General features: G+C 36.7%; 1 protein-coding gene across 24 annotated transcripts in view; it reads right to left on the reverse strand.

Moving 5' to 3' along the window:
- The window catches only part of SETX (senataxin), a 79201-nt gene that overhangs the window by 48088 nt on the left and 15246 nt on the right, over positions 1-15867 (reverse strand). For 17 of the 24 annotated variants that reach the window (XM_070251930.1, XM_070251935.1, XM_023629201.2 and 14 more), the window contains 4 exons: positions 13881-14052; positions 13662-13749; positions 8965-13164; positions 693-746 (listed from right to left, as the gene is read on the reverse strand). In XM_070251930.1, coding sequence (XP_070108031.1) covers positions 693-746; positions 8965-13164; positions 13662-13749; positions 13881-14052 — 4514 coding nt within the window. The remainder of the gene's footprint in view (positions 1-692; positions 747-8964; positions 13165-13661; positions 13750-13880; positions 14053-15867) is intronic. The other 7 variants (XM_070251938.1, XM_070251926.1, XM_070251942.1 and 4 more) reach the window with 1 other exon arrangement.

Consider the following 15867-nt stretch of genomic DNA (forward strand, 5'->3'; position numbering starts at 1 on the left):
GAAGAAAACATAAGAATTCATCTGATTTCTCCTCAGAAACCATGCAAGCAAGAAGAGATTGAGTGAAATATTTAAACTGTTGAGAGAAAATAGCCACCAACCTAGAATGCTGAACCCTGCAAAATTATCCTTCAAAAGTGAATAAAGAATCTGGGACAACAAAAATTGAGGGACTGTGTTGCCATTAAACCTATCTTGCAAGAAATGTGAAACGATGATCTTAGAAGGAAAACTTGGCTCTAAATAAACAGAGGAAGAGCATCAGAGAATAAGTGAAGGTACGACACAAATTTTTATGTGTTTTTCTGTGTGAGAAACATCGGCCCTGAGCTAACATCTGCGCGAATCTTCCTCTATTTTGTATACAGGACACTGCCACAGTGTGGCTTAATGAGCAACGTGTAGCTCTGTGCCTGGGGTCTGAATCCATGAACCCTGGGCCTCTGAAGCAGAAGGCATGAACTTAACACTATACCATTGGGTTGACTCCTATGCTTCTTATTTTTAATTGATCTGTTAGATAATAGTTTATTCAAAATAACAGCAACAATGTATTCAATTATGTATGCTTATGTGTGTGTGTATATATATGCTTATGCACAGTGAAATGAAGGATAGCAGTAATACAAGGGATGGGAAGAACTAGAATATTTTATTATTATAAGGTACTCACACTACTCGTTAACTGTTACCTGAAACTGGTCTTGGATTAGTGGTAAATATATACTGCAAGTTCTAGGAAACCACTAAAAAAAAAAAAAGAATTGATATGCTAAGCAAAGAGTGAAAATGAAATTAATATAAAATGCTCAATTAAAACCACGAAGGCAGAAAAAAGCATGGAAGACAAAAATAAGAACAAAGAAGAAGGGCAACAAATACAACATAGTAACAAATATGGCAGAAATTAATCCTCCTATGTTAATAATCACCTTAAATGTCAATGGTCTAAATACACCAAATTTTAGACAGGCTGTCAGTGTGGATCAAAAAACAAGACCCAACTAAATGCTGTCTACAAGAAACTCACTTTAAATATAAAGCCACCTTACAGATTAAAATAAAGGGATCAAGAAAGATAAACCACACTAACATTAATCAAAAAAAAAAGAGGGAGTACTATCACACAAGGCAATTTACATACATTTCTTAATACCACTACACTCTGTTCGTCGATGCCATTTCCACTTGAAGAAACTAAGAAGAACATTAAAGTAACTTGCCCAAGGTAATATAGCCAGTAACTGGCCAGATAGGCTTTTTTGCAAACTTCTCATTATCCATATTTTCAAACACAGACAATAGAAGGAGCAATTTAAAAAAAAAAGAAAGAGAGAAAGAGAGAATAGCTATATTAATTTAAGACACAGCGGGGGCCGGCCCCGTGGCCGAGTGGTTAAGTTCGCCTGCTCTGCTGCAGTGGCACGGGGTTCTGCCTGCTTGGATCCTGGGCATGGATATGGCACTGCCCATCAGGCCATGCTGAGGCAGCATCACACATGCCACAACTAGAAGAACCCACAACTAAAAATACACAACAATGTACCGGGGGCCTCTGGGGAGAAAAAGCAAAAATAAAATCTTTAAAAAAAAAAAAAGAGCAGATCTCAGGGCAAGGAAAATTATCAGGGATAAAGAGGGGCATCACATAACAATAAATGGTTTAATAATACAAGAAAATATAAGCTTTTATATACATGTGCCTAGCAACAGAGCATCAAAATAAGTCAGGTAAAAACTGATAAACCTGCAAGGAGAAACAGATTGATCCAAGATTTTAGTTGGAGCCTTAACACTCTTCTATCAGAAATGGACAGATCCAGTAGGTAGAAAATTAGCAAGACAGAGATTAACTCAAAAGCTCCAGCAAACAACTGGATATAAATGACGACTTCATCTACCAACAGCAGATTACACATTCTCAAGCTCACACGTAACACTTGTCAAAACAGACCACATTCTGCGCCATAAAACACACCTTAACAAACAGCAATTACACAATGTCAGCTTTCAGACTACAATGGAATTAAACTAGAAATCAGTAACAGAAAGCTGAAAAATCTCAAAATACTTGGAGATTAAACAACACATGGTCAATGACAAAATCTCAAGAGAACTTTAAAAATATGTTGAACTAAATCAAAGTGAAAAACACAACTTACAAAAACTTGTGAGATGTACCACGAGCAGTGCTTAGAGGGAAATAAATGTATCCACATAGAATGCGTATATTACAACGAAAGACCTAAAATCAATAATCTGAGCTTCCATTTTAGGAAACTATAAAAAAGAAGAGCAAATTAAATCTAAAGTAAGCAGAAAAAAGAAATAAAAATTAGAGCAGGAATCAATTAAATTGAAAACAGGAAGTCAAGACAGAAAAATCAATGAAATCAAAAGCTGGTTCTTTGAAAATATCATAAAATTAATAAGCCTCTAGCCAGGCTAAGGAAAAAAGAGAAAACAAATTTCTAATATCAGAAATGAAAGAGGGGACACCACTATAGATCCCACATACATGAAAAAGATAATGAAGGAATATTATGAACAACTTTGTGCCTACAAATTTGATAACCTAGAGAAAATGGACCTATTCCTTCAAACAATGTGCCTACAAATTTGATAACCTAGAGAAAATGGACCTATTCCTTCAAACAATCGGCCAAAACTCACACAAGAAGAAACAGACAATGTGAATAGGCCTACATCTACTAAAGAAGTTGAATCGATAATTAACAACAGAAAACACCGGGGCCAGATGGGTTCACTGGTAAATTCTACCAAATATTTAAGGAAGAAATTATACCAATTCTCTACAATATCTTCCAGAACACAGAAGCAGAAGAATATTTCCTAACTCATTTTATAAGGCCAACATTACCCTAACACTAAAACCAAAGACATTAGAAGAAAACTATAGCCCAGTGTCTCTTGTGCACAAAGAAGTAAAAATCCTCAACAAAACATTAGCAAAATGAACCCAACAATGTATAAAAAGAATTACATCAGGATCAAGTGGCATTAATCCCACATATGCAGGCTGATTCAACATTAAAAAATCAACTAATGTTACCCATCACATCAACAGACTAAAAAAGAAAAGTCATATCAATAGATGTAGAAAAAGCATTTGACAAAATCTAATATCTGTTCATGATGAAATCTCTGCAAACTAGGAATAGAGGGGAACTTCCTCAACTGGACCAAGAACATCTACCAAAAACCCACAGTTAATATCATTCTTAATGATGAGAAACTTGAAGCTTTCCCATTAAAATCAGGTCCATGGCAAGGATGATCTTTCTCACCACGCCTTTTCAACATACTGGAAGTCCTAGCTAATGCAATAAACAAGAAAAGGTATATTCATTGGGAAGAAAGAAATAAAACTCACTCTCTTCACAGATGACGGGACTGTCTATGTAGAAACTCCAGAGGGGAAAGAAATATTATCTAGTTAGGCCGTGTCCTCAGACAAGGTACCAGTCTTCTTTTTCAATAAATATGGAGAATGGATTATTCTACAAAACTCCATGTTTCTAATAATTTGGTAATTTAACTTTTTTCAGATCAAATATTTTAATATTACATTTTCATAAAAATGCTAACAAAAAATTCATTCCCTTTGGTTATGAGATGCTTATGTTGTCCAGAAAATTCTCTTAATAAAAAAATTACATTATTAAAATAATAGCTAATTCACTGGGGAAAAGGAGTTCTTGCAACACTCGTTCCCAATAGCCAATGTTGCCCTTGCCTTATAGGTTACAAGAAGATAGAACCAAACACAAAACCTACAAAGCAACTGTCACTCATACCCATTATGTCATGTCTTCCCTTTCATTACAAAAGTCAAAGGCACACTCACTGACTTATGTTCTTGATCCCTCTTGTCCTCTTTAGGACTTCATCTCCAAAAGTTATCCATTTTCTTACATCAGTTTCTCCTGCCCATTGCTCCTTTCCACCAGCATACACCTTGACCTCTCTCAAAAAAAATGAAACCATGTGGGGGACGGGCGGTATATGGGAACTCTGTATTTTGAGCTCAATTTTTCAGTGAATCTAAAACTGCTCTAAAAAAATAAAGGTTATTAAAAAAAAACAAAACAGAAAACAAACCGAACCCTTCATCTCCAAATCATTATCCAACTATTGCCTCATTTTTTTCTGCTCCCCTTCATTGCTTAAGTTTTCAAAACACTCCTGCCATTCACTTCTTTACACCCGGCTTCTGTCCTAACCACTCCACCAAACTTGCCATCAAGGTAACAACTCTACTTTCAAATTCAATGGTTACTTCCTTTTTTTCTTATTTTTCCTCCCCCCCTTTTGATCTCAGGTAAATGAATATATGAAGGATATGGTTAAAAAAAGAAAAAAAGAAAATTTCAAAGTAAAAATGACAGATTGAACACACGCATTTCCTTTCGTTCCTCTTGAAACCCCACTAAAACACCAAAGGGATTCTTAAAAATAGGATTAACTCACTAGGACAAAGAGAACAGAGAAAGAGAATAGAGTATCAAAATTCTGCAAGCTGGAAAGCAGAAGAACGAACAGTAACTAATTTATTAGCAAGTCCAAGAGGCTGAACTCCCACCAGTAAGCAATCTGATGCATTCATCTAGAAGAAGGAGGGCAGAAGGGAGACTGCCCCTCTCTGCTCCCAGCACAAAACCATAGACACTTGGTTTCTAGATAGGGTAAAACAGTCTCTGGCCTTGGAGACAGCAAGCAGGGTGGGGATACTGTACCGAAAAAAAGAGAAGCAAGCAAATGTTGCTGAATGCTACGAACCTTTCCTCTGTCCCCAACCCTCATCCTACAGTCAGCTCCCAGTTAGGCCTATATTTTCCAGGCAAAATATCTGAAGATTCCTCTTTAGGAAATCTGACGTAAGAGAAAAAAAAGACTAAAGCTATTGACATAAGGGTGGGGATGGGGCTTTCCAACAAAACACCAATGGTCAACAAGCCTACCCTTTCACTCAGTGCTTCTAATCTGCTTTAAAAAAAATCTTATATATAAAAAAATATAGATCATAACTACACATAAGCATACAATCTTAACAGTTAAAGAATAACACTAATGTTGGGGTGCACCAGGCTAAGATGCCCTTCAGATCACATTTGACTTCGAGAGTATAATATTAAAGAGGATTATTCTAGTAAAAGTATATGAGTTTCATCTGTTTTCCTAAGCATCTCTTTTAACTTGTCACTATTTAAATTTTCTTATAGCATTCTTACAATTGATATATATTACACACAATATAAAATTCACCATTTTAAAGTGTTCACTTCAGTGGTTTCTAGTAATTTACTATTTTGTGTAACAATCAACATTATCTAATTGCAGAACATCTCCATCATCCCCAAAGAAACTCTATACCTATTAGCTGTCAGTCCCACTTCCCCCCTCCATCCATCATCCCCTGGCAACAACTAATCTACCTTTTAGTCTCTATAGATTTGGCTATTCTGGACAATTCATATAAATGCAGTCACACAATATGTGGCCCTCTGCACCTGACTTCTTTCACGTAAAGCATTTTCAGGGTTCATCAATGAACATGTAAAAGTAGCAAGTAACAGCTCATTCCTTTTCATAGATGAATAATATTCCACTGCATATATATATCTCATTTTGTTATCCATTCATCAGGTGATGGACATCTGGGTTGCTTTCACATTTTAGCTACTATGAATAATGTTCCATCTGCTTTTTCATATCTTGTTCTTAAATGTGAGTAGACCACCAAAAATCATCAGGCATTTTAAGAAAGGAGTTAACATGAAAGGTCTATAGACACTAAAATGAAAAGGAAAAAAGCAATTGGGAAAACAAGGACTATGCAAAGAGAGGAAAACTTTTAACTAACTTTAAAATTATCACTAAGCTTTAGATAATACAAAAATATCACGAAAAAATGCCATGAAAAAAGAATAGAATCCTATAAAAAGAAATATTCAGGATCCCATGAAACTAAAAGTATGCTAAAAAAAAAAATTCAATAGTCTTGGGGTCTGGCCCTGTGGTCAAGTGGTTAAGTTCACACACTCAGCTTCGGCAGCCCAGGGTTTTGCCAGTTTGGATCTTGGGCACGGACATGTAACCTCTCATCAAGCCATGGTGAGGCAGCGTCTGACATAGCACAAGAAGGACCTACAAGTGGAATATACAACTATGTACTGGGTGGCTTTGGAGAGAAGGAGGGGGAAAAAAAGAAGATTGGCAACAGATGTTAGCTCAGGTGCCAATCTTAAAAAAGAAAATGTCTTGCAAGTTGAGGAGGCCTCGGAGAAAGTAGAACAAAAAGAAAATGACACGGAAAGTAAAAAAAATAAAAGAAAATGAGAAGATTAAAATTTTAAGACATGCAAGCTTCCAACAATTTACCTGCCATACACCCTTTTCTCAGGGAACTTGAAGGATATGTCTTACTAAAGTGAGAGAGTGACCAAGAAAGACAATCTGGGGTATAGGAGACAGAGATCCAACATAGGATAGAAGGACACGAAGCCCCAGAATGAGGATGATGGATATTTCAGGACAACCATCACAAAGCAAGATGACGAAATGTATAGATTACCTGATGTGTCTGATCATAATAAGATTTATACGTCCAAAAGAGAATGTGAAGGTAATTTAGTAAAAAGTATATAGAAACTTAAGTAAATAAAGTAAATCCAGAGAAAACAAAGAGTTAGGAAAAATAGTTACAACATACTACATGACTTTGCTGCAGAAACCTTTTCTATAGTCAAAACAACAACAAACATTGACCTAAAAACTACAAGTCAACTCCACAGTGAGGGTGGGGGAACAGGAAAGCTGTGTTTGTGAAGGTAGGGCTGGGAAGAGAGGATACTTCCTACAGCAGGAAACTAACAGAAAATGCCTAAACTGAAAAATTAAGAAGCCACAATAGTGACATGTTATTTAGAAATATGAAAGTAAGTATCAAAAGGGTCCATTAAGAATCAAAAATGATTACTTAGGGAGTGAGGGGTGCCTGTGTTTTTTTATAATAGGTCTTAACAGAAGTATTTGACTATTTTACACAAATGGAACTCGTGCTCATTCTGTTTTGAAAAGGCTAGGGCCACAAAAATGTCCTGAAAAGGAAGAAATCTTAAATATAAATACATAAATACCTCATCTCAGGTAAAAATAAAATCAGAAATATGTGTCTGTCCTAAATTTAAGGGCTGGGAATGGCTTCTAAGCACTTTAGTGCTTTCCAGCAAGAACAAAGGTTAAAGAAAAAAATAAGCTTCAAAATGAATAAATTCCTGTATCTTCCCCAGTTTATTTAACTGTATACACTGTTGACTGAATTAACAACTTTTCTGTAGGAAGGAAATAATTCTTCTAATACTAACAATATTTTACTTTTATTTCATCAAGAGATTTAAGATCTTTTGTCAATTAGTTGTTTCTAATGCCTTTGAAACATCAGTAAAGGGGCTGGCCCCGTGGCAGAGTAGTTAAGTTTGCGCACTCTGCTGCAGGCGGCCCAGTGTTTCGTTGGTTCGAATCCTGGGCGCGGACATGGCACTGCTCATCAAACCACGCTGAGGCAGCGTCCCACATGCCACAACTAGAAGGACCCACAATGAAGAATATACAACTATGTACCGGGGGGCTTTGGGGAGAAAAAGGAAAAAAATAAAAATCTTAAAAAAAAAAAAAGAAAAGAAACACTAGTAAAATAATTCTTAAAACCATGGCTACCATTTAGGGCATAAATTGATAGAAACACATGAAGTGCATTTTAAAGATGCAGTGATTCAAGCTTCATGGCAGCTATTTATCTTGAAAAGTTATTATCAACTGACTTGATTATCTTATGTAGTAGACTTGCCCGTTTGTGCAACACATTTCCTTTCCTTCAACACACTAAGCTTGACCTTACCTTAAATGTCTTTGCATTCAACTCTGCCTGAAATATACTTCTCACAGTCAATTCTTTCTATCCAAACTGGTCTCAGTATAAATACCACTGCTCACAGAGGCTGTCTGACCTCTGAATCTATAGTTTGTTCTAGATCACACTAGAGCCCTTAACCCCATCTGAAATGATCACTTCCAGAAGGCAGAGGCCTTGTCTATCCTGTTCATCACTTTACGTTCCAGACCTGTAATAGCACTTGGCACATATTGGGCACCCAAATATCTATTAACTGAATGAATACATGAATAGTTACCTCAATGTTCTTGGTTTTGTTTTTAAGAGTTTTATTGCATACTCAGGTATCTTTTTTAAAAGAAATTTGACAAAGGAAAAATCTTCCAACCCCTTACCTCCTTTGAGAACACCAAAAACATCCCTCAAAATGCAGATGGATGCTTACCCTAAAGAATTTTTAGTGGTTTTTCTGAGGTTCCAACTTAACTGGGAATCCTGTATTTTACGTGGCAATCCTACTCAGGGGGAGTAAGGAAGAAAGAAGAACCAGATGGGATGTGTTAGGGTAGATAGGCAGTTAAAGGGAGAGAGCAGCCGCTATGATGAGTAAGCAATTGGGAAGACAGATGTACAGAGACATTCAGGATTTACTGCTTTGTGTTGTTCAGTATAACCGACCCTTCACTACTGTAAGAAACTTCAGGGAAGGTCCACTTTAAAACAAGTGCAGATGGGACACTGCGTCCTCTGAGAAACCCTCCCTTACCTGTGCATCCAAAATCTTTCCTCCTGTGCTACCACTGGACTTGGTACATTAGCACTCTGAATTGTCTCTCTAAGCTCCAGGAGGTTAAGAAAGTGTTTCCTCTGTATCACCAGCTTCTAGAACAGTGTGTGGCACAAATGCCTGTTCAACATGAAAATCTAAAAAACTACATCCAAATCAGAATGAGGTCAGTTATTCTAAGTGAGTACTCTATAACTCAGCATGGTAAAGAAAAGAAGTAACTCAAAGTCCGGCCAGGTACACAATTAAAACATATACTTACTGTTTCAAAAGTATTCAGTATCATCAAAGGAAGAAAAACGTTGAAATATTCTCCACAATCTTGAAATTTGACAGGCACAGGTCTTGAGATGGACTGACAAAGACTTGCTGGGGGCCCACACTGATCAAAGTTCACAAACATTTCATATTTCCATTTTAAGACCTCTTTAACAAAGGTGTCAGAGACAGACTGTGATGACAAGAGAATGCTTACTGGAGAGGAAGCCAAAAAAGACTTGTTTTCACCAAATGGAAGTTTGTAACCTTGTCTGTTGGAATTATTTAGAGTCTGAGAATGAGGAACATTGCACAAACTCTTGACTTCACCCATTGGCTTCTGAGACACAAGAGAGGCTGGCTGTGGTGCTTTCAAAATAGATTGTACCCCATTTGACTTATTTTTTAGAGCTGGTGGAAGTGCTGAGGTATTTTCCAAAGACTTGGAAAGATGAGCAATTCGTGAAGTACTACGTGAGCTAAAAATCTTAGTGGTAGGTCTCCAAGGTTTAGATGAAGAAAGAGGCAAGCTAGGTTTACGAAATACATCTTCATCTGCTGCTTTAACTTCAGAGTGTTTCAAGCAGTACTCACCCTCGTTTTTCATAGTTTCAACACAATCTTTGTACTTACATTTTGTGCTACTCAAAGATTCCAACTGAGGCTGTCTTACAGAATCATCTTCTACCTGAACAGTATCTTTTCCATGAACTACCTCAATGAGTTTATCATTACCATTCTCCATTTGTGAACATAAATCCATATCCTCAGGGTCACGTTGTGTTAAAAATATATTATCTTCCTCTATATCACTGTTGGATTCAGGCTCTTGCTCTTTCAAAATTGCCAGCTCTAAATGATGTGCTGTTAGGTCACTTCCACCTAAAGGTTCCTCTGAAGTAGAAACAATTATTTCATTTGTTGGTATTCTTCCATTTAACACTACAGAATTACACTGGTTCAAAAGACAAGTATCATCAGTCCCCTGGGAAACATATTTTGTTTTCACAGGTTCTAGTTCAGAAGATGCACATTTTATTAATTGCCTGCCATCACTGTCAGCAATTGCCTCAGTTCCTCCTTTATTATCTGACCTAGCTGATTCTGGTACAAATATGTCAGAATTCTGCGCTGTGCGTGACCTTGTTTTCATAGTATCTGTACTTTCATAATCAAAACATCTTTGTTTATTTTGTTGTGATCTGGATCTCATCTGCCTTTGCAACTGCAGATCTTGATTTTTCAGCAATTTCTTATTATTTTTGACAGAAGTCTGAGAAATTAATTTAGTCTTCTTTGGGGTATCAACTACTCCAACAGTTTTGCCATGGTCACGTAACTTACCTATATGCTCTAAAGACCGCTGAGACAACTCAAATGCCCTACGAGGAGCCTTTTTCAGACCAAGTTTCTCAACTTTTGAAGTTGGTTCAGGACACTGGCGAAATTTCTTTGGTGGCACTACAGCAGGAGCTGTCCTACAACTTAAGTAATTTGAATTTTTATTCTGTCCTTTTTTGGCATCTGAATGTGTTTTCTTAGGGGTTTTAGAAAGTGGGACTTTCCTAACGGGTTTGGAATAAGCATGAGGCTTCGGAGAAGATTTCTTTAGGGAAATCGTGGTGGCTCTCTGAATACTTGAATTGGGAGTTGTAGTCTTTATGTCAATACTTTTAAAATTATTTTCAGTCAGACCTTTCTCATTAAGAATATCAGGCTGGACCTCCTTGCTGATAGATGAAGGCCTTAAAGGGTCTTCAGCCATAGGTTTTTCAATTTGTTTTCTCTTAGGTTTTTTTACTTCAATTTCACAAAATTCCTCAACAGAAATACTAGTACTCTGTGGTTCTGCGTGTTCTTCAATGCCCTCTGATACTTTTTTAATAACCTCTTCAGATACATAATCTGTATCATAACCCCAATCATTTGTGATATCAACTATATGAGTCAAGGATGAATTTTTTCCATCCTCTTGAACTGAATTCTTGTTGTCTGGTTTCTGATCTTGCCAAACTGAAAACACTTCACATGGACTTTCAAACTCAAAAAACTGAGAATCAGATTCCTCAAACTGTAAAAGGGACTGTGTCTCTTCTTCTTTTATTAGCTTCTTTTCCACATTTCTATTATCTACTGCAATATGCTGCTCTGGACATTCTTTCTCAACACATATTTTATCTTGTTTAGTGTGTTTCTCAAAACGCAGAATTCTTTCATCACCATCATCATCATCATCAGAATCTGAAATAATAATCACCTGTTCATGGCAGGTTTCTCCAACTTTGTTTTGGTTAGCTGTGAAACATCTCTTATCATCTCTTACTTTTCTTTGTAGCTGGGATGAGTTTCTTTGCGCTGAATCTGATGGAAACTTAATAACGCTAGCCTGAGCTATTAAAGACAATTTGTGGAGGTCTCGGTCTATCTGAGAATCTGTTAAAGTGTCAGAATTAGGACTGATGCTAGGGGCCTGTTCTCTCAAATTAGAAGAAACCTGATCGGTACTCTTGCTAATTTCCTTCTCTCTTGATTCAATTACAGTCATGGGATCTTTAAAGGGAGATGTTTTCTTCATGAAAGTATTAGTCATTTCTGTAAACGAGACCAAATCTTTATCATCAGCATGACATTCTTGTATTTGACAACTCTTTTCATGGGAAGAGAAAATATCTAACTCTTCATTCTTTAATTGTTTCTTTTTCAGTAGTAAACTGCTTTGAGATTTTTGCTCTCCATTTTTATCATCCAGAATACCATTAGGGTCTAAAGAGAGATTGTGTACAAAGCTATCCCCTTTCTGACCTCCTATATCTTTCCTTGAAAACAAATTCTCAACGTTAGATACAGTCCGGTTTTCCTCTAAATTGACAGCATTATTGACCAAAGTACTTTTCCTGTGTTGCTTCTTTATCACATGTGATAACTTAGCACAGATTTCATCTTTCTGTGACTTAGCTTTTGCTTTTGAGGTTTTACTGACAGCATCATCCTTTAAAGGGAAATCTTCATTTGATGTGGATACCTTTTCCAGAAAATCAGTGCTAGAATCAGTCAACAAACGTGTTGATATTATTATTCCTCTGTCACACCCTTTTTCTGGACCATTTCTTGAAGTACAATTCTGTCGTTTATGTAAGGAATTCTCTTTCACAGACTTCTGCTTCCTTGTACTTATTTTAACTTCATCTTGAGCTCTTTCATTGACAAGATTTTTACTACTCTGCTTTAAACATGACTCAGTTGAAAGATGGTCTTCTAGTTTGATGTCTTTTATATAATTTTGCTCATTATCCTCTACAGTGTTACTTGCTTTGATCAATAGACTCTCCTGCACTTGATATGCATCAGCTTTCATTGGTTCTTTAGAAAACGTTGGGCTGGAATTTTCCAGACAGCGTATGTCTTTTTTAGACTTCTTTCCTATTTGTTCATTTTCCTCTTTAGTATAAGATGCAGGAGGGGTTTTACACGCAGGAGTCAGATCCACCAAAGTGTTACAAGGAGGTGGTTTGACTTTTATGTTTCGAATAATTTGCTTTAAACAAGTTTGTAACTCATGGGTTTCCTGACTAGTCAGCTGCCAACCTAGAGATAGATTTCCTCGCAGGAATAAATTGAGCTTATCCCAGAATCGCTTACAAAGAGTTTGCTGCCCAAGCTGATAACCTTCTTTAAGGAGACTTCTAATCAGTTGCACACATGCAAGTTGTACAGAGTTAGATGGCAGTGAATGCAATGACAGAGATGACATCATTGATGTTCCTTTGGAGCAATTTCCAGATGATTTCTCAGAACTCCGTGCAAATGCACTGGTTGGAAGTTTGGCACATTTTACAACGGCTTCAACCCATTGTTGGGAACTAACCCACAGCAAATGCAAACATTTTTTATTTCTATGCAGTTCAATCACTGACACCAAAATTAGAAGAAAAAATTCACTGACTTTGTCACACACAGCATCTGCTTGGTTGAGGACATCTTTGACTTCAGAGTGCAGATGATGAATAACCTCTACTATATAAGCCACACCCAAATCCTTAAGATCCATGAGGGATTGAACAAAAGGGATGAACCACAGAAATGTGCTGTTATGAACACGCATGTCTTGACCAATATCTGACTGAAGCAAACTGGATAATGTTTCCATTTCTTCATACATGTTAGGACAATAATCTGGGCAAATGGCTGATCTCCACCCTGAATCCTAAAATGAAAGAAATACTGACATTCAGATAAACCAGCACCATTCATGATAGGTTGTAAACAAGAAAATGCACTGCTCAGTTTTCCTATTTTTATTTACACATACATATACGTACCCCCAAGAAACTGAAAATATAGTTCAATTTTGAGGCTAATGTTTCATGAAAAGGTAAATTTACAACATCTCCATGTATTCTGGCCTTCTTTCCATTAGCTGGTTTTGATTTCCAGTCATGTCACTTACCTCCCGCTATCCCATCAACTTTCCACCCTTCCTAACTACACAAATATTAAACCTTCCAAAGTGTGCACACTGCAGTTAGAATCCATTTTTCCCCCGTGCACAACACATATGCTCAATCAGAAAGCCTTTATGCAGCAGCTGATTCAGAATGGCTGCATATCATAAAATCAGTAATTCAACTAATAATGTAGAAAACACTGTCTATACAACATAAAGGCAATACAATGTCATCTGAATACTCAAATGCTTTATACCTTTTTGGTCTTTTCAGGATTATAATTGTATACAATCTGGCTGCAAGTCACCATGTCATCCAAATATGACTCCGGTTCTATCTTGGTCCTGAAATATTAAGAATAAATAAAAATTACTGAAATGAAGGCGGAAAAAAAGAAAACCCTATCGTTAAATCAGTTATAAGAGACTTCCCTGTAGAGATTACTTTTAAATCTTGAGACATTAACTGAACTAACCTTACAGAGCTGTTCCGTATATTTTGAATCTCTCTATTGTAGCTCACATTATTGATAATAGTTTGAAATGCTTCAATAGGATCAATAAGTTGACCCCAGACCTTAGATCCAAGGCGATCCAGAATCACCATGAAACAGTGTAATGCTGGCCAGAAAGGATCCACACTATCATCTGAAATACAATGGAGTAATTACTGAATTACAAAACAATTAGAAAAAGATACTAGAATATATTGAGAATTAAGCATTCTTTATTTGGGCAGTAACAAAACTGAAAGCAAAGCAGCAAGTAATTTAAACTAAAGCGGTGCCTGACAGGTTTTAAAAAGGTGGCAAAATTTTAAATTTTTTTGCATTTTCTTCAAGCAATACTATACACCTCTGCAAGAAATTTTTTTAATGGAGGACAAATTGAGATAGCCTAGCTACATTCAACTTTCTCACCCTGTTTGCAACATCTGAAACAATCTTTCCCACTAGCCCCTCAACTTCTCCCAGAACTTTACACTCCCATCCTTCAATAAATAACAGAAGTAGATGAAAAAAGAGAAGAAAAACTTGGTATTTACAGATCTAAACAATGCCCAGGATATAAGAAATTCTGGTTTAGCATGATCCTGAATTGTGTGTACCATTTGGCTGGTGTGAAGGACTCATCTCTGAGCTAATGGGTAAGCAGAGACATACAGCCTTCATCCATCATATCTCAATATATATGGCTTTGATGTTATCTACTTTTCATTCAATTGACAAGAATTCCCATTACTCACAAGCTCTCACCTCCAGTTTTTTCCCTCTTCTCTACCAGATATGCAGCGGCAAGATATCGCCCTACTCAAAGAGCTTCAACTGCTCCTCAATGTCTTCCAAGAAAATTCAAAGGGCTCACTGAAGCACTTAGATCTCAGTTTATTGTTTCTTTCTAGCTTTATTTTTCACACCCTCATAACAATATCCCATATGGGTATGATTGCTGGCTTTTTCCCAAATAAGAATCAGAATGCCTTCACTACTAGCATCATATATCAAAATCCTATCCACCCTTAAAGTCCATTTCGAATGCCTCTCTACATGAAACATTTCGCTATTTAATCATCTATAGTACTCTTCTGAGCCAAGTGCTCTAACTCACTCAGTTACTGATAATGCTATTTAGTCACCCCAGAACTTTCTGCTTTATTTCCCTCAGGGCTGTTAGACTCCTTTTTTATCACAGTCATTTGTGTAGGCCTTCTCATAAACTATTTTATCCTCTAGCACAGCTCACACAATGTCCTACGCCCAGTAGGCTCTCAAATAAGGAATGAAAGTTGTCAGGTGAAGACAATTAGGAAAGGTTTCTTAAAGAGCTGACTCACATTTTGAAGAAGGTTATGGGAGCTGGATTACAGAGAGGACAGAAATATATGTGCAAGGCACAGGGAAAGAAATGAACAACGTATGAGTAAATGCTGACAAACAAATTAGTAATAACCTTAATCAGGCATAATCTAGGAAGAAAATACACGTGATCAAAAAAAGAATGTTATGTATTTCTTTTAGAATCTCCCACAAATGAATTTATATCCACATTGAAGTTGCCTAAAGAGAAGCGAATGTGGAGAAAAAATTATATTCATTAGGTTTTCAGATGATCTGACATGCTTGACCTGTACTGATTTATTCCTCCATAAGGAAGATAAACACTTATGTACAGATCCTCCCTAATCAGCTTGATATAACCATGAGCAAAAGAAAGTTGAGGTCTAATAATAAACTTGACTACAAGTTTGAGACCCTATTTTCTAGACTATCTGAGCAGCTCTGTCCAAGAGAACTTTCTGTGATGATGGAAATGTTCTCTATTTGCACTGCTCAATACAGTAGCCAGCAGGCACATGTGGCTACTGAGCACCTGAAGTAGAGCTAGTGGAACTGAAAAACTGAAATTTTATTTAATTTTAATTAATTTAAAAGCCACATTTGGCTAGCAGTTACTGTGCTAGAC

Source organism: Equus caballus, chromosome 25 (genome assembly GCF_041296265.1).
Source record: "Equus caballus isolate H_3958 breed thoroughbred chromosome 25, TB-T2T, whole genome shotgun sequence".
In the NCBI taxonomy this organism is placed as follows: Eukaryota; Metazoa; Chordata; class Mammalia; order Perissodactyla; family Equidae; genus Equus; species Equus caballus.